General features: G+C 34.6%; 1 protein-coding gene across 2 annotated transcripts in view; it reads right to left on the minus strand.

The window, feature by feature from the left end:
• Positions 1-21982, minus strand: part of ANLN (anillin, actin binding protein) — a 58866-nt gene that overhangs the window by 16787 nt on the left and 20097 nt on the right. Inside the window, exons 7-21 of one of the 2 annotated variants that reach the window (XM_007114460.3) lie at positions 21670-21777; positions 17929-18052; positions 14124-14234; positions 13173-13411; positions 12324-12469; positions 11901-12048; positions 11427-11562; positions 10618-10800; positions 9517-9643; positions 8810-8858; positions 8661-8717; positions 7788-7826; positions 7531-7552; positions 6511-6614; positions 5713-5766 (exon numbers count right to left, since the gene is read on the minus strand). In XM_007114460.3, coding sequence (XP_007114522.2) covers positions 5713-5766; positions 6511-6614; positions 7531-7552; positions 7788-7826; positions 8661-8717; positions 8810-8858; positions 9517-9643; positions 10618-10800; positions 11427-11562; positions 11901-12048; positions 12324-12469; positions 13173-13411; positions 14124-14234; positions 17929-18052; positions 21670-21777 — 1647 coding nt within the window. The remainder of the gene's footprint in view (positions 1-5712; positions 5767-6510; positions 6615-7530; positions 7553-7787; positions 7827-8660; positions 8718-8809; positions 8859-9516; positions 9644-10617; positions 10801-11426; positions 11563-11900; positions 12049-12323; positions 12470-13172; positions 13412-14123; positions 14235-17928; positions 18053-21669; positions 21778-21982) is intronic. The other variant, XM_007114461.3, reaches the window with a different exon arrangement.

Here is a 21982-nt window from a genome sequence, read left to right on the forward strand (position 1 = left end):
GGGCCACAACAGAGGGAGGCCCGCATACCAACAAAAAAAAAAAAAAAAAAAAAAAAAAAGAGTTGAACCCAACTAACTAAAGCACTATCTCAGCTCAACTTCTGATTATACTGAGAGACAAGAGGGTGTCATTACCACCTACTTCAGTCTCTACTGTTCTTTTATAACATAACATAACATCACATCACATCACATCTAGACTACGGTTTAAAAGTTTTACAAGACATGAAAAAGCAGGAAAAGGTGGCCTTTAATCAAAAAAAACAAAACAAACCCTGTCAATAGCAGATCCACAGATGATCTAGATGTTAGAATTACAAGACAGAGACATTTATAATTTGTTAAAGAATTTAGAGGAAAAGATGGACAAAAATGGGTGAGAAGAGGGAGAATTTCAACAGAGAAATAGAAGTTCTAAAAAAGATCCAAATAGAAATTTTACAATTAAAAAAAAGTTGAAATTGATTCATTGGCTGGGCTTTACAGGAAACTGGGGCACATTAGAAAAAAAGATAGATGAACTCAAAGACTGGTAAATAGAAATGATCCAAAATGAAACAAAAAGGAAAATTTAAAACAAAAAGAGTGCCATAGACCTGTAGGAACATAGTCAAGAGTTCAACATACATTTAACTGGAGTCCTAGAAAGAAAAGAAAACAGTGCAGAAGAAATACTTGATGAGATAATGGCTGAGAATTTGCCAAAACATATGAAACACATGAACTACAGCTCCGTAAAGGTCATTGAAACTTAGTATGATAAAGAAATAACCCAGTATGACAAAGAAAACCACACCTAGGCAGATTAGGGTCAAACTGTCACAAATCAAAATATTTTGAAATATTAACAGCAGAAAAGGGGAATTCCCCAGCGGTCCAGGGGTTAGGACTCGGCACTTTCACTGCCGGTGGCCTGGGTTTGATCCCTGATCAGGAAACTAAGATTCTGCAAGCCGAGCAAGCGTGGCCGACAATATAAAAAAATAAAAATTAAAAATAATAGCAGAAAAGATAAGAATGATGGCTGACTTCTTATCAGAAACAATCAAAGCCAGAAAACAATAAAATGGCATCTTTAAAGGGGTGGGTGAAAGAAAAAACCTGCCAACCTAGCAGTCTATATCCAAGAAGAATATCCTTCAGAAATCAAGACAATGTAAAGAGAGACATCTTTGGATAAACAAAAGTTAGAGAATTCATTTCCAGCAGAAGTATATTACAAAAAATTAGAAAACAAACAAACAAAACTTCTTCCTGAGAGGCAATAATCCTAGATGGAAGGATCTACAAGATTCTACAAAATGGAATGAAGAACATAAGAACCAATAAATATAAATGACAATTCTTTAAAATATATTTTTAAAATTTCTTTTAAAAATTGATTAAAAAATAACAGTGCATTAGGGTTTATAACAAGGGTAGAATTAAAACATAATGGGGTGGGCAAATGGAATTATACTGTTGCAAGGTTCTAACTGTTGTAAGGTACATGAAGTGGAATAATTGTATTTCAAGATAGACTGTAGTAATAGTAATAGGCTAAGGATGCATATTGTAATCCTTAGCAATAACTGGAAAAGAATACAGGGAGGTATAGCTAAAAAGCCAACAGAAAAGATAAAAATGATTACCAAAATACTCAATTAGAAGTCGTCAAGAAAGGGAAAACAAATGACAAAGAACAGATGAGACAAATAAAAAATAAAGAACAAAATAGTAGGACCAGGGTCTGTTAACTTTTCGTGTAATGGCCCAGACAATTAATATTTTAGACTTTGCAGACCATACAGTCTCTGTCATAACTATTCAATCTGCCATTGTAGCATGAAAGCAGCCATAGACAATACATAAATGGGCATGATTGTGTCAAAAACTTTAGTTACAAAAACAGGCTGCTGAACTTTTGTTAATAATATATCAATATCAGTTCATTAATTGTGACAAAAGTAACTTAAAAAAAACAACAAACAGGCCAAGAGCCAGACTTGCCTGTAGGCTATAAGTATGCTTGCTTTGTGTAGACTAAACCCAACCATATTAGTATTGCATTAAATATAAATGTACTTAACACTTTAATGAAAAGACAAAAAATTGTTAAACTGAATAACAAAATATGACCATAAAATATGCTTATGAGACACTAATTTGACATATATGGACAGGATGAGAATAAAGAATGGAAAAAGAGCAAATTCCCTGGCAGTGCAGTGGTTAGGGCTGTGCGCTTCCACTGCAGGGGGCATGGGTTCCCTGGTCGGGGAACTAAGATCCCGCATGCTACGTGGCACGGCCAGGGGGGAAAAAAAAAGAATGGAAAAATATATACCATACCAACACTAATCATAAGAAAGCTGATGTGACTCTATTAATAACAGACAAAGTAGACCTTAAGATAAAGATGACTACCAGAGATAAAATGTTAACAATTCATCAAGAAGATATAATAATCTTAAATATTTATGCACCTAATAGCACAGCTTTAAAATACATGAAGCATAAGTTGACAGAACAAAAACTAAGTGCCTAAAATTGAGACTATGTTGCTTTTACTAGTTGGAAGTTTGAGGGATTGATATTTTCTTCCCAATAAAATCATGCTTTCCGTCTAGCATGAAAATATTCACATAAGAAATATTTTTAAATAAATCATTCTTATCAGTCTATTAATAATGAAGAGACCTCATGTCAAAAGTATCTTTTAAATTATAAAAGCTGCTTAAGTACATGTGATAATTTAAAATGATTCTGAATGTGAATTAAAGATTACAAATATAAGAAAAATTCAATTGGAGAAGTTGTATCATTAGAGTAAAATGGTAACATCCAAATATTTAAAGTCATATTGACTTCTGGGTCAAGATAGGGGGATGCATTAGTCTGTCATTCCTGCTGCCTAGTGAAGAAGAATGACACCCTGGTTGGAATAATCGTAGTTCAGTCTAAATTCGAAAGTTTTTACTGTAAGGTTAGTTTCCAAAAATTTAGTCCTCCAGCCTAATAAAGATAAGTTAAAGGGGGGATTCTTGGCGAAAAAGTATGGATTTCAAGAGACTAACTCCATAAAATAAACCTTCAACTTTCTGAATTTCAAAGGCATCTATAATGTAGAGTAAAAACATCATATGCCTCATTATTATATTTGTTATAAATTCCCTTGCCGTTTTCTTTTCTATATTGTCAATGTTAAGTTCCTTAGCCTCTCAATGCTAATTAATAGAATTCTACCATTTAGCCCAGAGAATGCTTCTGGTAAGAAGAATCTCAGAAAGATGAGAAGAAAATGTTCCCTCTTACTCTACAGCTGTGAAAAGTAGACAACATTCTTGGTTAGAAGCTTGTCCTGAAGTGAACTGAGAATATTCACAGAAGAGTCAATGCTACTACTCCCTGTCAAGTGTGGAGACGTGCGAAAATGTATGATCCTATTCTGTTTTCTGTTTAACAAAGTGGTCTTTTAAGATTATCAACACCTCAAAGATTATCGTTAAGAGGTGTAAAATGTACCCTATAATCAGGGTGACTGTGTAATTTTTTATATATCAGGATATTTCTGAGCGAGAATAATTATACCTGTTAATAATTAAACCAGACCAACAGGCACCAGGACAGCTTTGGACACACCAGAACACCTAACCACTCTTCCTACAACCTCAAAATTCTACAGTGCTAATCAGTTGTTTTACCTCACAGGTGTTTGCCCTAATACTATTTAAATTGACATCTCTGTTTCCTGGAAGGTATAAATATCTATGACATTTCTTTAAGTCAGAAGATGAGTTGTGGGATATGCTTCTCCCTTTATCCATAAAAGTATAGTAAATCCTATGAGTATTTTGGATTCTCTATTCAAAGAAAGGATTTGAGAGTGTGACTAACTGAAATTCATAATTTAAATTCCAGGACGTCAGACTTTACATCAGATATCTATAACCTCAAATAAGAAAGCAATCCGTTATTAGTGGTATCCTAAATTTATAGAGCAAACACTCTGGGTTAACCTCAACAGAAATCTCATTCTGAAGGGGATCTCAGAGATAACCCCGTGACTTATCTTTATTGGTCAAGACACCAGTAAAATAAGCAAACGTTCCCTTGCACTGATGGTCTCTGGTAGGATATGGGAGACTTGGTTACTCTCTCAAATTTAATCAAATGGGATTATTATGTGAATATACAAGGTCTTCCATTTTTCCCACCAATTTAAAGAACATCTAAACTTAACTATCTTAAATATTCTCCTACATAACCACAAGGTATTAGAACAAATATTTGCTCCCCCCTGCCACTCAATAAAGCACATCTGTGACAAATTTTACATCTAAATTGTACTGTATTTGACTCAGGAAGAGACTTTACAGTATTGGACACAACCATTAAACTGAGTGATTTGATTTTACACTCAGATCAGGTGGCTGGATATTTAAGTTACAATTTCAAAAAAGTTTTTAAGAGAATGGACATATAATTTATTTTTAATTTGTGTGACATTTTAAATTAAAATGGCAGTGAAAAAAATTTTTAAAGAGCAATCAGTCTATATTTAACATATGTCATTGAAATCTCTTTCATTTTAGAGATTCATGAAATCTCTTACATATATAGAAATTGGCTATGGGACAACACTGAGTAAGGAATACAGTTCACAGAACCCCAGTTCTTATGTTTACCTAATTTGCAAATCTTGTTTTAAGAATTTAAAATACAACTTCTCTGGTGGTGCAGTGGTTAAGAATCCACCTCTCAATGCAGGGGACACGGGTTCGATCCCCGGTCTGGGAAGATCCCACATGCCACGGAGCACTAAGCCCATGCGCCACAGCTACTGAGCCTGCGCTCTAGAGCCTGCAAGCCACAACTACTGAGCCCACACGCTGCAACTACTGAATCCTGTGTGCCTAGAGCCCATGCTCCGCAACAAGAGAAGCCACCACAATGAGAAGCCCACGCACCACAACGACGAGTAGCCACCACTAGCCACAACTAGGTAAAGCCTGCGTGCAGCAACGAAGACACAATGCAGCCAAAAAGAAAAATTAAAAAAGAAAAAAAAGAATTTAAAATAAAACAAAAAGTACTATCCAGCATTTTGCAAATTACCATATCTATACACCCACAAGATGCTTGTGATTGATCTCCACAAAGATACTAAAAATCCTAAAAAAAAATTTCTAAAATATATGAATATATTTAGTATAATTTTAGCATTAAATGAATTTTAATTTTAAAATTAATAAGCAGAGCATCACCTACATAGCAACATACCTATTAGCCAATTAAGACCACAGAAGTTTTCTACTTTTACTTAAAACATTACCAATAGTTCTTTCAATAAAGAGGAGGTCAACAATATTGAATAAATTTTAGTTTTAGACATAGTTATTAATTTGGCATTTGGTACCCGGAAAAATCAATGCTGAAGTGACTATAGAATCTTAAAGAATTATAACATGAAAAAAGAATATAAAAGCCCAAATACCAAACAGGCATGAAAAAAACTAGAGAACTTTTAAAGAAAGCTTTAAAGAATTATGAGAGTAAAGAAAATGATGCCCATCTACAAGGATCTAAAGAAAGAATAATTTACATAATGTCCTTAATTATTCAAAATAACCAAGAAGACATGAGAGTGGTTAGTAAAACAAATACATAAGGGCCAAAAATTAAGGACTAATTTTTAAGCTCATTAGTTTCAAGCAAAGAAAATATGGCAACCTTTTCCTGGAACATATAGCCCAGTAGCTCTTGCTCTTTTACATCATAATTTATCTAAAACAAACAAAATAAAAGACAAAGAGAAAAAAAGACCCAGAATCACTCAATTTGTTAAACTAGCTGAATTACTAAATTAAAAGTTACATGAATTTTTTAAACACTATATTCTAACTATAGAAATCTCTTATAATATTTTAAAATAGTCTGTATTATACAGCAGAAGCCAACACTAGGACTAAAGTTTGCCTCTACTTCTCTTACTACTTAAAATGGTCTTGTTAGCTATTAAATATTTAGTCTTTACAGTGTGGTGAAAAAGCACTCAACATGGTAGTGACACTACACAGATCTGAACTATGAAGTCTTAAAGGAAAGTATGGAAAAGGAAAATCCCATAGATTCATGAGTACTTTTCCAAGAAATTAATCTATCTTTCCCTATCTTGTCAAAACTAAATCCAAAAAATGTTAGTCATTTCAAAATATTGGTTTCAAATGGGCAAGAAACTATGTTTAAAACTGTAAGCTTAACATCTATATGCAAGAAGCAATACTTTCTTAGTCAGAATTGACATTTAGAATAAACCAGTATATGCTGCTTTGAAGACTTAACTATTAAGATACAGGGGAGAAATACTTCCAACATCAAAAAACATATCATGCAGCTAAACGCATGTCTAATTAAAATGTACAATTCTAAGAACATACATACTCAGCCAAAGATTTCAAATACTTGAAAGTACTGGGACATTTTCATGGACCTAATTTTTCTATAAATAAATAAATAAATTAGGATTACCTTGTCCAGAGCAAATTTTGTGTTTCCTACTGAAGATAATGACAGCATGTAAGATCCAACAAGGGCAAAGTTGCTGGTACGCACAGCATTAAGACTGGCCATAACTAAAGAAAAAGGAAATGAAGTTTAGTTCAGAGTGACTTTGGTAAGTATATATAACAATTCCTCACCCCACTCTAACAGAATGAAATTAAACTGCCACAGAAAAAACTGCTTTATTTTCCTCTATCTCTAAATATGGGGGTGGGGCAGGGTGGGGGGAATAAAACATCAACATATTTCCTAATGAAAGAAAACTGTTAAGTATTTATATTTAACTTAAGTGAGGTACAGGCACATCTTAACATTTGAGACAGATGTGTTTTTAAAGATATGGAACCTAAAAATGTGTGCATAAAAAGCAATTTTCCTATCAGAGATATGAAAAACTTCATTGCTGTAGTCCAGGATGACATAATGAACAGCAGGACTTTATCTGCACGGTTCTTCTTAGTTATTCTCTTGTGCCAAGAAACAGAGATCAAAAGTCCAAAGGTGAGTGAAACCAGCTCAATCCTAATCCCCTTTGGAAAATTTAGGCCTAACGCCACTCTAGAAAAGTCTTCCCTGGCCTACTGGCACTCCAGTCTCCAGTGAACTAGAAAGATGCTTTTCTGACATGATGTGATGCCAGTCATGATCAGTAAAGTTAAAACAGGTGAACTCCTCAGTGCGGATAGCACAAAACAAATCTACAGAACAAGAGAAGATAGGGTGAAGAGTAATGCTACCTGTTGCAGTTGTCAAGTGACTAGGTATCCTATGTGTACTGCCTGCTAGAGCCTGAGCAATGTGCTGTTTGGTGGCCTGTGGTGGTTTCAGACAGCAGGTTATTCTCTCCAGTAATCTTATATGTTACTACCATACAGAAAATATTATTCAAAGGAGAGTAAGGTAAACACTCATAAATCAAGATGGCTATATGTATAAGTATGCAATTGTTTATATTCTAACGTTTCAAATAGTTCCAGATTCACTCACCTGAAGAATGAAGGGTGCCTTTCTAAAAAAAAAAGGTGTGAAGAAGAACATGTTATTTTCTTTATTTGATACAAAGATTTAAATATTAAGTACAAACACTACAAGGACTATATTTCAGAAAACATTATTTTTTCCTTTTAGGATATTTTAAAGATTCCCAAAGCATTAAGGGTTTAAAAATGGTTAACCAATTTCCAATCGTATGTGTACGATGAGGATTTCTCAAGGAACTTCAACTTTCAAAAAATTCTACTTACTGTGGTTACAGATGTGAGAAGTCGCTTAGGAGTAGTAGCCTGGAAGAAAAGATAACTTAGTATATTTCCTATTAAACATTATGATTAAAACTAACCAAACTTGGGGCCTCCCTGGTGGCGCAGTGGTTGAGAGTCTGCCTGCCGATGCAGGGGACACGGGTTCGTGCCCCGGTCCGGGAAGGTCCCACATGCCGCAGAGCGGCTGGGCCCGTGAGCCGTGGCCGCTGAGCCTGCACGTCCGGAGCCTGTGCTCCGCAACGGGAGAGGCCACAGCAGTGAGAGGCCCACGTACCGCAAAAAAAAAAAACAAAACTAACTAACCAAACTTGAGATTCTCCCACACAGGAAATAATTCTTAAATATCAATACATTATACTTGAGTCTTTTATTCCGGCTTTACCCATACTGTTATTCCTTTTTCATTAAAGCTAAATAAAATTCTTTTAAATGATGATTTAGACAAAGAACAAAAAAGCAAAGGCTAGGAAGGACAGAAACAAAGCTGTTTCTATTCCTCATGCCTACAGTGACCACATCCTTCTTAAGTCTGGTTTAGAGGAGTTAGTAAGACAAGAGCTCAGAGGAAAGGCCTGAGAAAAGTTTAAAGAGATAATAATAGTTGTCAAGCAGATATGGAGAAAACAGAATTGTCTAGCCTGAGTAATATCAGTAGCTTATACTTAGGGTCATGGTCACTCACTGCAAGTTTACTCTCAGTATTCATACCTATACCTATTATGTGCAGTAACTAGAAATTTAAGGCATAAAAATGACCCAAAAGCTTGATAATTATTAAAAATTATACATAATTTTAAACAGACATTATATCTCCTATTTCTGATTATATTTCTACTGGGTTTCTTTCATTCTCACCTTTGACTTGTATGCTTTTTTCTTCTTATCAGGGCCTGAGGGATCTTTCTTTTGTACCTACACCCAAATCCAAAGCATAAGTAACTTAAAATCTGATGTCTTTAAGAAAAATACACTATTAGTTACTTTAGAAAGCTTTAACTGCTTACCAAGCTGTAAACTTCAATATTTATTTCAAAGTCATTTGACACATCCCGCCTGGAAAAATAAAAATATCAAATTATGCCATTAAAAATTATGCCACAAATACTGTTACAAGACTGAGAGTAAAGGAATTCACTGTGTTTTAAAACTAAAGACAATAGTTATAAACTACTAAAGAATATAAAAACTGGTAAGAACAGTCTATTTTTTCCTATAATACAGGTCAAACATTTTCTTCAGCATTTTACAACTCAAGATCTTAAATAATAAAAGTAGTTTTTCTTCCAAACTAGATTTTGACTCTAGTTTCAAAATAAATCTCTGACACTAAATATAAATGTCTTTCACTGAGACTTAATGTTAAGTACATTAAGAGATTTAAAGTATATATTAAAAAATTGTGGTCCAGATTTTGCGTGTGTGTGTGTGTGTGTGTGTGTGTGTGTGTGTATGTAGTAAATATATATGTTAAAACACTTCAAAACATCAAATACCTACAGTCACATGAAAGAAACATGCTACTCAATGGAAGAAAAGATCGGAAACATGAAAGAGTTAAACCAACAAATTGAAAAATGAGTTATTTGTCCATATAAAAACAATAAACATACTGCATTTCAAAGATTATAAATTCTAGCTGGATGCTTAGACTGTATCAACTCTATTAAAAAAGAAAAGTATGTTTGAACCATCAAAAGCCTAATTTACTTACAAAGTAAATGTAGTAGTGAATGTTAGAGCATCGCCATTAAGAGAATTTGAGGTACTTGCTAATGGTGTGGCTACCATATTTTCAGCTCCTGCTTTTAGCATAATTAAGAAATAGTAATTTGCTGCATCTGTAAGAAATAATCACATTACCTAATAAGCACAAGCAAAATCAGATTTAGCTAATCAGCATTCTGGAAGACCAAATGAATAAAGTAATACTGCAACTGATTTACATAAAATTCATTTTAAATTTTCTAAAGTCAACTTTTCAGACACAAAAAGACAAGACATAAGCAGACAGACATGTTCCTGGAACAGCATCATCAAGATCTCTTCCTTTTAAGTGAATTGAAATAACTTCGCTACACATTCCTCAGTTTCTGCTGACTTCAGATTTTACCTATTGACCCGAAATTCTTTACCTAATGGTATACATTTCAAAAGGGTAAATTCTGGTTTGTTATTTCAAAACTGAAATTAAAATACTATATTTCTGTGAATGTTACCATCCTGCCCTATTTTTCAGATACTGGTGCCATAACCTCCTTTACCCACTTTGTTTAAATATGATTTTAAGTAGAATACATAGCTTAGAAAAGTTTATTTATTCAATCTAGAGGAATAAAGGGAATAAAATTTCAATAGAAGTATCTACACTGTGATGCTCTTCACTCCCACAACCAGTAATTCAGGATTCAAAGAAGAAATTTACATGACAGAGTGAATTTTCAATAGAATAGAGTAAGTAAAATAAGTTTTTTTAGATGCCCAATACTTTCCACAATAAATTAATGAAAGTCAAATGGTCTGTTGTGTCAGAATAACTCATCTTAGTAATTTATTTTATGTTCAATATTATGTTTAACAAGCCTTACTTTCAGTTAGACCTATGTCTGTTATTGCATGGATCAGTAAGAACATATATGAAATTTTTCCTTGGTTATTTTTATACACACATCTACATAAAAGGAACTAAAGGCCCGAGATATAAGCCTTGTGTCTTTATGCATGCTCTACTTGCTCCCATTTGCACAATTCCAATCTAGGTGAAGTTCAGAATTTAACATATGATCTAGAAGTGAGTAAATAAAAATTACCACACCTGGTTTCTGAACAGTACTGCAGACAAAATCTGCTTTTAGAGGCAAGCGGATTTCTGACAAAGTAACTGATCCTTTGGAAGGGATAAATTCACTTTGGGATATGGGACCAGCCTTATTCTTCCTCTGAGGCCCTTCATTCTTCAACTTATTCAACTCATCAATCAAAAGTGTTCTCTTCTCAGCTATGTAGAAATATGCAAGTTAATATTTCAAATATTAAAACTGCAATTGTTTCTAAATGAAACCAATTCAAGAAAATGCACTCATGTGGCAATTGTATACAACACCAAAGACAAAATCAGTAACTCTTCCTTCATATAAATAGATGGTAGATAGTTATAGGTAAAACCTTGATTGCTCAATCTGTTCACAAAATCCTTGTAATTTAATACTTCAACTTTTGGTCAGTTTTCTTGCATGGTTAATCTCTCCATCCTAACATGCCCTGTCATCCATCACCACACATACACACAACAAAATTCACATACTTATTTTTAGCTATACATATATAGACAGGTACAGAGACAGAGCATGTATGTGTGTGAGTTCATGTATACATTCTTAGCATACTCTTTACACTACATTTCTTCAAATGCATTCCAGGTTCTTCCACCTTTTCATGCAAACTACACCTTATTTTACATGTAGTGTTTTCACAAACCTTGTAAGAAACAAAAAATAGATCAGCTGAAACAGATTATCAAAAAAGCCCTTTCTCTAAAATTAGAAATTTCTTAATATACTAGACAAAATGAGTTTTTCCTGGTTTGAAATTGTGTTGGAATTGTTTCAGGGGTATCACACATACTTGCAATTAGAAGAAGTCTTTCTGCTTCAGCTTCTTCCAGTGACCCTTTTCCATGGTCTTCATCAACACAACAGTTAAGAGCCTGGCTAGCCTGATAGATCACTGTCTGCTGCAAATTTATTTCATTATTGAGTTCCTAGTGAAACCAATGAGAGGAGGAAAATAACTCATATTTTTAATCACCATTTTCACTTTATTTAAACTTTAATTATAATTTATCCAATTGGGTAATTTCCAAAATCTCCAGAGAGGGAAGTCAAAACGTTACAGTTTCACTGTTCAAGTTTCTAGACTATGCACCAAAAAAGAGGACTTTTCTCAAACTGAATTCAGGAGTAAGCTCCTGAGCTCCTACATGTCACACACTGTCCTAATCACTCAGGATACAGAGATGAATAAGGCTGGGCTCTTGTCCTCAAGGAGCTCACCATCTCGTGCTGTCAACCTTCCAAATCCCCTTTCCACAGTACATACCTGCATTTTCTGTTTGATGTTAACCTGACAAGGAAAGCCATTCTTTTTTTCATTCAATTTTGAAGTAACATCTTCCTTCCGAACAATCACCTGCTTTATTGAAGGACGGTCTGTTTCTTTGACTCTTTGAGATCTATATGCATCAATGCTTCAGGAAATAAGTTATACTCTATTAGAAATCCAGCGACACACTAAGCACTATCCTTTGTTGAACATATCAGCAGAATATTGATATTGCAACATATCAGTAGAACACTTCACTAGAATGGAAAATGCCATTGGGTGAAAGAGAGGCTTACCAAAGCTATTTCAAAGTTTTATAAAGATTAATACTAATAACACTATAATTATAAATAACAAAACTTGTTATGTCAATCTAAACCATGACCCTTAGTGAGTGAATGTCTTCTAAGATGTTCTCACCTATAAGGAAGATCATGATCTTCAGAACCCATACTATCACCAGACTCAGCTCGAGGAACACGGGTTCTTTGGAATTTTCCTGGCTTTGGACTCTCATCACTTATGCTGGTGTCTTTCAGTTCCCAGCTAGGCGAAGAAACTAACTTCTGCAGGAAGACACATCAGATATTAGATTTTATGGATGACATTGATTCTAAATGAGAAATCTGAGGAATTGAATGACTTTATTACTAGAAAATAAACATCCAATAAGTTGACCGATTCATCATAAAAACAAGGCAAACTTAAATAAGTTCCTAAAATGTATATGAATAAAAGTTCAAAGCTGAAGTTCACAGCTGAAGCCTACACTTGTAACTCTTTTTAAAAAATATTTCTAATTGAATCAATCTCCAAAAAAAGGTGCAGTTATTCAATTTAGGGTGATAGCTTATAACAGTAGAGTTAGCTCTCAATATATGTTAGTATCTATCTGGTGCTAAATACTAATATGACCTAATATGCACTTCACCCCCATGATGTAGGTACTATTTTTAACATAAATTAACATTTAACTGTGGCAAAGAGGTTAAATAACCTGACCCATAAACATCGCTTCATGGCAGAGCCAGGATTTAAGCCCAAATGTCTGGCCTTTTAAGCCATGTTACAGTTTGGATTTCATCTAAGGCCAAAAGGAAACTATTGAAGAGTGTTAAGCTCTCTTTTTAAGAGAATTAACATCAGGTTTGCAAAACACCCCTGGCTACAGAGTGCCAAATCCCCATACACCAACTAAAACAAAAAGGGACCCCAATTCTAATTAGTTTCTTTATGTGCTGGGCCTGTTTACATTTAGTCCTTTCTTACCTCTGGACTTACTACACCAACTGTCTGTGCTAATGGAGCAAGTAAAGACATCGAGGAGATATTCAGTGCATCTTCCTGTTCTTCGCTGCTTTCTGCATCTGCGTGATACATCTCCTCCTGGCTCTTTTCCACATCGAGTTCACCTTCCTCTAGGACATCACTGAAGATGTCATTAATTACTTTTGAACTGTTGATATCATTATCATCATCCACACTCATCTCAATTTCACGTACCACCTCTGAAAAATATTCCAACAGGTAAATACTGTGACTCAGACCTTTAAGAATTAAACGGATAACAGAGAAGACCTAACATTCATATGCTTACTCAATAAACAGGAAGAAAAAGCCCTATGAAAAAGTACCTCCTAAACGAACAAAACAAAAAGAAATAGAATACTACTAATATAAAGTTCCAATAACATTTTCTAAGTAATAAAGGTGGGAACTATCAAAAGCTGATTCAATTCTTCGGGTTTAAGAAAGAATATTCAAAACCCAGACTGCAAGATAATAGCCAAAAGCTTCAGATTTATAAAAAATATTTTTTCAAATAATTCTTTTTCTATTGTTGGGAACTGCCCTTTCACATTGCAGTCAATAATAGGAAAACATTAACATCACTTAGGGCAGGGTTCACAAATAAACTTCAAGGGCCACTGATTCCTCTAACCATACATGCAGAGTGTGGAAGGGCAGCACATTTCCTTTCCCTGTGAAAGTGAGCGATAGCCTTAATCAGATTTTCACAGGGGCCTGGGACCTAAAGATAACTGTTAACAGTACTGTATTTTGTGAAAGCTAGAGTATTTCCTAGTGGAAAAAAAAAAAGAGTATTATAAAATCATATTTTGAAATATAGAACACTGCATATTTGAATATGAGAATACTAATTCTCCTAGCGCATCCAGAGTTAATAAGAGATAAAGAATGAAAACAACAAAAACCAACCAGTCAGCTGTTCAAACTTTGGGTCTGATGTTACTTTTAAGGACTTTTCCTCTTCTAAAAACAATGTTATTTTCAAAGGGCTAGACTTCGTCATTTCACATTCAGTAAAACCTAAAAAAATTTTAGGAAAAACCATATGAATATATATATAAAAACTTAGAGTTTTTCAATTAAGGAATCTTACATATCTTGTTTTCTGATTATAAAGCTATGCATTTCAAATCCAGAAATGCATAAAGTAGAGAATCCCCCAAAGCACCTGTCTTCTCTTAACTTTCCCATCTCTCTCTTCTTCCCTAGAAGAGAAAGGGGACACTAATATTACCAGGTTATTGTTTGTTCTTCCAGTTTTCCCCCTATGTATATATATGTATATATCCTTTTTTTAAATTTTTCCATTATTTTATCTTATTTTATTTTATTTTTTTAACATCTTTGTTGGAGTAAAATTGCTTTACAATGTTGTGTTAGTTTCTGCTGTATAACAAAGTGAATCAGCTATACATATACATACATCCCCATATCCCCTCCTTCTGGTGTCTCCCTCCAACCCTCCCTATCCCACCCCTCTAGGTGGTCACAAAGCACCAAGCTGATCTCCCTATGCTATGCGCTGCTTCCCAATAGTTATCTATTTTACATTTGGTAGTGTATATATGTCAATGCCACTCTCTCACTTCGTCCCAGCTGTATGACAGACTCTAGGTCCATCCACCTCACTACAACTAACTCAATTTCGTTTCTTTTTATGGCTGAGTAATATTCCATTGTATATATGTGCCACATCTTCTTCATCCATTCATCTGTTGATGGACACTTAGGTTGCTTCCATGTCCTGGCTATTGTAAATAGTGTGATCATACTATACATGCTGTTCTGCATTTTGTTTTTCACTTTTTAAAAAGTGTCAATAAAAACACTTAACTAGCAATAGAAAAACACTACTTCAACATAATAAAGACCATATATGAGAAGCCCACAGCTAACATTATACTTAATGGTAAAAGATTGAAATCTTTTCCTCTAAGATCAGGAAGAAGACAAGCTAGAGATAAGCCCACTCTCACCATTTCTAGTCAACATAGCTTTTTAAAAGTCCTAGTTAGAGCAATAGGCAAGAAAAAGAAATTAAAAGAATCCAAATTTTAAAAGAAGTAAAATTATCTCTGTTCACAGATAACATGATCTTATATATAGAAAACTCTAAAGATTCCACAAAAAAACCTGTTAGAATAATATACAAATTCAGCAAAGATGCAGAATACAAAATCAACACAAAAAAACAGTTGCATTTCTATATACTAACAATGAACAATCTGAAGAGCAAATTAAGAAAACAATTCCATTTACAATAGCATGAAACAGAATAAAATACTTAGGAATAAACCTAACCAAGGAGGTGATAGACTTGTATACTGGAAAGTACAAAATATTGCTGAAAGACATTACCACAAATAGATGGAAAGACATCCCATGTTCATGGATTGGAAGACTTAATATTGTTAAGATGTCAATACTACCCAAAGCAATCTACAGGTTCAATGCAATTCTTATCAAAATCCCAACAACACTTTTTGGAGAAATAGAAAGTCTGTCCTAAAATTCATATGGAACTTCAAGAGACCCTGAATATCCAAAACAATTCTGAAAGAGAACAAAGTTAGAAAACTGATACTTCCTGATTTCAAAACATATTACAAAGCTATAATAATCAATATAGTATGATACTAGCATAAAGATAGACATATAGACCAATGGAGAAGAAGAGAGAGCCCAGAAATAAAACTTCATATATATGGTCAAATGATCTTTAACAAGGCTGCCAAGATAATTCAATGGGGAAAGGACAAACAATGTTGGGAAAACTGGATATTTACATGCAAAGAATTAAGTTGGACCTTTATATGATGTCATATCCAAAAATCAACTCAAAATGGATTAAAGACATAATGTAAGACTCAAAACTATAAAACTCCCAGAAGAAAACATACAGAGAAAGAAAGTTTCATGACATTGGATTTAGTGATGATTTCCTGGGTATAACACAAAGCAGGCAACAAAAGCAAAAATAGACAAATGGGACTACATCAAACTTAAAAACTTTTGTGGGAGAGGGGGCAAGGTAGGAGTAGGGGATTAAGAAGTACAAACCACTATGTATAAAATAAGTAAGTTTCAAGAATATATTGTCCAGCACATGGAAAACATTTTATGATAACTAAAATGGAGTATAATCTATAAAAATGTTTAATCATTATGTTGTACACCTAAAACTAATATAATATTGTCAATCAACTATACCTCAATTTTAAAAAAAAGTTTTGTGTATCAACCTACTGAATGTGAGAAAATATTTGCAAATCATATACTTGACAAGGGGTTAATATTCAGAATATAAGAACTCCTACAACTCAATAACAAAAAATCAACCTGATTTAAAAATGGGCAAAGGACATGAACAGACTCTTCTCCAAAGATGATATACAAATGGCCAACAAGCATGTGAAAAGATGCTCAACATTTCCAATCATAGGAGAAATGTAAATCAAAATTACAATGAGCTAATAACTCATACCTATTAGGATAGCTACTGTCAAGAAAACAAAAAATAACAAGTGTTGATGAGGGTGTGGAGAAATTAAAACACTTGTGCACTGTTGGTGAGACTGTAAATAGTGTGACTACTATGGAAACCAGCATAATAGTTCCTCAAAATATTAAAAATAGAACTACTGTATGATCAAGCAATCCTACTTCTGGGTATACAGCCAAAAATTGAAAGCAGAGTCTCGAAGAGATATTTGCATACCCATGTTCATAACAGCACTATCCACGATAGCCAAGAGGTGGAAGCAACCCACATGTCCATCAATGGATAAACAAAATATGGTATAACTACACAATAAAATATTATTCAGCCTTAAAAAGGAAGGTAGTCCTGTCACACATTTGACATGTGACAATGTCAACATGGATGAACCCTGGGACATTATGCTAAATTAAATACGCTAGCCACAAAAAGACAAATACTATATTATCGCACTTATATGAGGTATCTAATCTATATGAGGTAGTCAAATTCATAGAAACAGAATGTAGAATGCTGGTGACCAGAGGCTCAGGAGAGGGAAAAGGGGAGTTGCTGTTTAATGGGTATAGAGTTTCAGTTTTGCCAAATGAAAGTTCCAGAGATCTGTTTCTCAACAGTGTGAATATACTTAACACTACTGAACTATACACTTAAAAACTGTTAAGATGGCGAATTTCAGTAATGTTTTTTTACCACTATTGTTTTTTTTTAATTTAACTGCCTATGATATACTAAAAGTCATTACATACAAAGCTACCTTATTCATTTTAAGCAGCTACATAGTACTTGATTACACGGATTTAGCACAATTTATTTATTTATTTATCTTCTACTGATGTGCATTTAGGTCATTTAAATCTTATTACTATTACAAATGGTGCTACAATTAATATATTTGTACATACACCTGTGCACACTAGTTCTAAGAATTCAACTTACAGAAACACTTGCAGAGCAAACACACTTTACAAGAATTTTTCTCCAAAAAATACTTATAGTAATTTACACTCTCATCAAGGGTATGCGTTATCACTCTGGAAAGATCACTTAAGGAAGAAGGATATTGCATGGCTAGAAATGAAAAGGTAAGTGGAAATGAAGATATGAATGTGTCTTTTTACACTAGAACAGCATTTCTGCTTTCCAATCCAATTTCCAAAACTATGGTAGACAGAAATCTACATTTTAAGTGAAGTAGAAATAGAAAACGCTTACCCGTAGGTTCTATACTAGAAGGTTTTGCTGGTGTCTGATTTTCTGTCACCTTTTCTGTTACTGGAAGTGATGGGGTATTTGGACCAACTTGTTTTCTGAGGGGAGTGTTCTGACAGTGAATTTCCTGCAAAAAACAAATGAAGAGATAAACTTTATCTTTCAAAACTATAAATTTTGTCTTTTTACATGTTATTAAATGAAACAAGTAAGAGTCATTGTTCTATATAAGCTTCCTCAGAACAAAACAGATAATGAATGTGAAAGGGTCCAGCCATGTTTAGAACACAAAAGGCCTCGGTGCTAGTTCATATTCTTGGTAATTCATAGTATGTAAAATCTTTTTTAGAGACCAGTAGGCAAGAGAGAATGAAAATCCACATTAGAGTTCAGCTTTAGATAAACCAATTCAGGTGAAAGCCACATATTGGGAAAAAATAATTGTCTCCTCAGAAAGAACAAAACAAATAAAAGCAAAACCACACGCCACTTCCTCATCCCTTTCTAGCCACCACCTCCTTGCTCCCTTCCCTTTAGAACCAAACTTCTGAGGACTGCCTATACTCCTGGACTCTGCTCTTCACCCACTACTACCTGCATTCTACCCTCACCACATCATTAAAAGGCTCTGCCAAGTCACAACAAGCTCCTTATTTCAAAACCCAGTGGTCTCAGTCCAGTCTACGTCTGACAACAAACACTTGGCAATACCAACCATTCCTCCCTTCTGAAAGGCTCTTTCTTCCCTTGACTTCAGTTACACCATACTCAACTGCTTTTCCTTCCCATCTTTTAGGCTGCTCTTTCTGTGGGTACCACAGATGAGTTCTGAGGTGGGGAGACCCCTGAACTCCCCATTATTGTGTTCAGAATTTTCTTTACATGTATATGTGCAACTGTCTGGGGAGGGATTCCACAGGTTTATCAGGAATCATTAAACAAAAAAATCATTTAAGAACGGTTGCTTTTTATTTTCCAGAGATGTAGAAGGAAAACCATGAGACTATGACCTACGGGCAACCAAGTGAAGAAGGTGCTTCAAACAGAAGAGAGTGATTCACAATGTCAAATGCTGCTAATAATAGGTCAAGTTAAACACCTGAAAACTGATTACTGAAGATCACTGGTGAATTTGATAAGGGTAGTGGTGAAAGCCTGAGTGGAGAGATCAAGAGAGAAGGGAAGAAAAAAACTGGAAGATACAAGTAGAGACACCCTTTTGGAAGAGTCTGGATGAAAAAGAGGCAAAGAAAGGGAGGGAAATAGGAGATCAAAAGAGTTGTTTTTGTTTTAAGATCACAGATAATAGCTTGCTCTGTGCTGATGGGAAGGATTAGTCCATTCATTCCTTCTTCCAAAGACAAATTTACTGTGCTCCTACTGTCAGTCAAGCACTGAGAACATAGACAGAGATGAATAAGGCTCTCATAGACAGTGGTGAAAAACAAAGTTAAAACAATTATAGGAAGATAAATATTCCAGTGAGGTAAAAACAGGATGGCATGGGCCCAAAAAAGCAGAAGGGGGACTGGAAAAAGGGCCAAGTAAAAACTTCCAGAGGGAATTAAAATTTAACCTATTCTTAATGAAGCAGGAGCTCACCACAGAGATATTTCATCCAGAGAGACTAGCAAGGCAAAGACAAAGAGATCTGAAAATATGGGTACATTTGAGAGACTACAAATAGTCTGCATGGCAGGACTGAAGCACACATGTGGAGGAGCAGGGAAGAGAAGCCAGATTTCTGAATGATTCTAGGTATCAAGCCAAGCACTTTAGACATTTTTCTGATGTTAGCTATGGGGAGCTCTCCAGGATTTTAAGCAAGGGAATACATGCCTATCTGCCCTTTAGAAATATTTTTCTAGCAGCAGTGGGTTAGATGGACTGGAGAGAAGCCAGACTAAAAGCAGGGTGTTCACACAAAGCTATGGTAATGATTAAGGCAATGGCAGAGGAAAATACACAAGACAAGGAAGCTTGGTGACATACTCAGAAAATGTATCACTGGATGTGTGTGTGCTATGTGTGCATGTGCTAGAGGCCAGCGGGTGGGAAGACATAGTAACAAGAGGAAGGAGCCAGGAGGTACTGCCAGATTGTTTTAGACGAGGAAGTATAGAGTAAAGCCCTAAGTGAAGACAGAGACTACATGGGGAAGATATTCCAGCAAAGCATAGAAAGCTCTGCCAGACAACCAAAGCTCAACTAGAGTTCAGGAGAGAGGTGAGGGCAGAATAGCCAAGCATTATCAGCATTTCTGTGATTGACTGAAGCTAGATATGAGGATGGGAAAGAGATGTTCCAGGACAAGTGAGACAAAAAAATGGTTGAGATCAGGACCTTGAGAAACATGATTTGTTAAGCAAGGGAACTGATAAAAAAAAAACAAAATCAAATAGATCCTTCTCAAAGAATAAAGGATAAATGTATTATTCTATTTCTACTGGTACCCACGTTAAATATAGTTCTATTATTTTTAGCTTAAAAATATATACTAACACAGGAAAATTAAGAGGTGCAAACTTCCAGCTATAAAATAAATGAATCACAGGGATGAAAGGTACAGCACTGGGAATACAGTCAATAATGATGCAATATCTTCGTACGGTGACAGATGGTAACTAGACTTATTGTAGTGATCATTTTGTAATGTATAGAAACATTGAATCATTGTACTGTGCAACAAGAACTAACATAGTGGTGTAGGTCAATTATACTTCAAAAATAAACAAACTAACTCATAGGAAAAAATGATCAGCTTTGTGGTTACCAAAGGAGGGGGTAGGAGAAGAGGGAATTGGATGAAAGTGGTCAAAAGGTATAAACTTCCAGTTATGAGATGAGTACTAGAGATATAATGTATAACCTAATTAACATAATTAACACTGATGTATGTTATGAGAGTAAATCCTAAGAGTTCACATCACAAGGAAAATATGTTTTTTTCTATTTCTTTAATTTTGTATCTATGAGATGATGGAGGTTCACTAAATTTATTGTGGTAATCATTTCATAATGTATGTAAGTCAAATCATTAAACTTTTACAGTGCTGTATGTCAATTATATCTCAATAAAACTGAAAGTAAAATATGTGTATATATATATATATATATATATATATGTGTGTGTGTGTATGTATATCTCCTAACACAGTATTTTGTACACAGTAGGCATGTAGATGAAACAGAAGATAGTTTAACACAGTAGGGATTTTGTTGAAGGCTTATCAATGAAATTGGACCAGAAGTAATATGAGTAAAGAGAAATCTGGGAGGTATTTGGTGACTGAAAGAATTACAGATAGTCTAAAAGTATGGTATTTGGGGAGAGATATATAATCACTAATGAGAAAAGTAGATTCTGAGAAACATTTGAAAACCAGCATCTAAATAGAATGTTAAAAGGAATCTGAAATCAATTGAATGATGAGAATACCTTTTAAATTTTATTTTAAGTAGGTCATCAGTAAACATGGTTAAAAGTTCCATTAAATGGCAAAATCTCATAAGAGAAAAGCAAAGTTGGTATGATCATTTAAGGAGTTTATGAATGGAAAGCTGCATAGTTAATTGGAACAAGCAAAGTTGGTATGACCATTTAAGGAGTTTATGAATAGAAAGCTGCATAGTTAATTGGAACAACACAGTATATAAAGAATTATTTTACAATACAGAACCACAAGTTAAATCCCAGAACTACTTTGGTAACAAGTTCACTTTTACATTTCTTGTTTACATTACCTGTTTGGTTTCTAGTTGTTTGCTTCTTGAGTTTTCGCCTTTTTCTGCACTCCATAAACTGCCCTTGTCAAATCGGCCACGAAGACATGCTAGTTCTTTTTGACGTTCCTAAAATCATCAAAAGCTCTATTTTACACAAGAGCCAAAAGTATGTTTAATAATATTCAGGGCTTCCCTGGTGGCGCAGTGGTTGAGAGTCCGCCTGCCGATGCAGGGGACACAGGTTCGTGCCCCGGTCCGGGAAGATCCCACATGCTGCGGAGCGGCTGGGCCCGTGAGCCATGGCCGCTGGGCCTGCGTGTCCGGAGCCTGT

This window comes from Physeter macrocephalus, chromosome 5, assembly GCF_002837175.3.
Source record: "Physeter macrocephalus isolate SW-GA chromosome 5, ASM283717v5, whole genome shotgun sequence".
Classification (NCBI taxonomy): Eukaryota; Metazoa; Chordata; class Mammalia; order Artiodactyla; family Physeteridae; genus Physeter; species Physeter macrocephalus.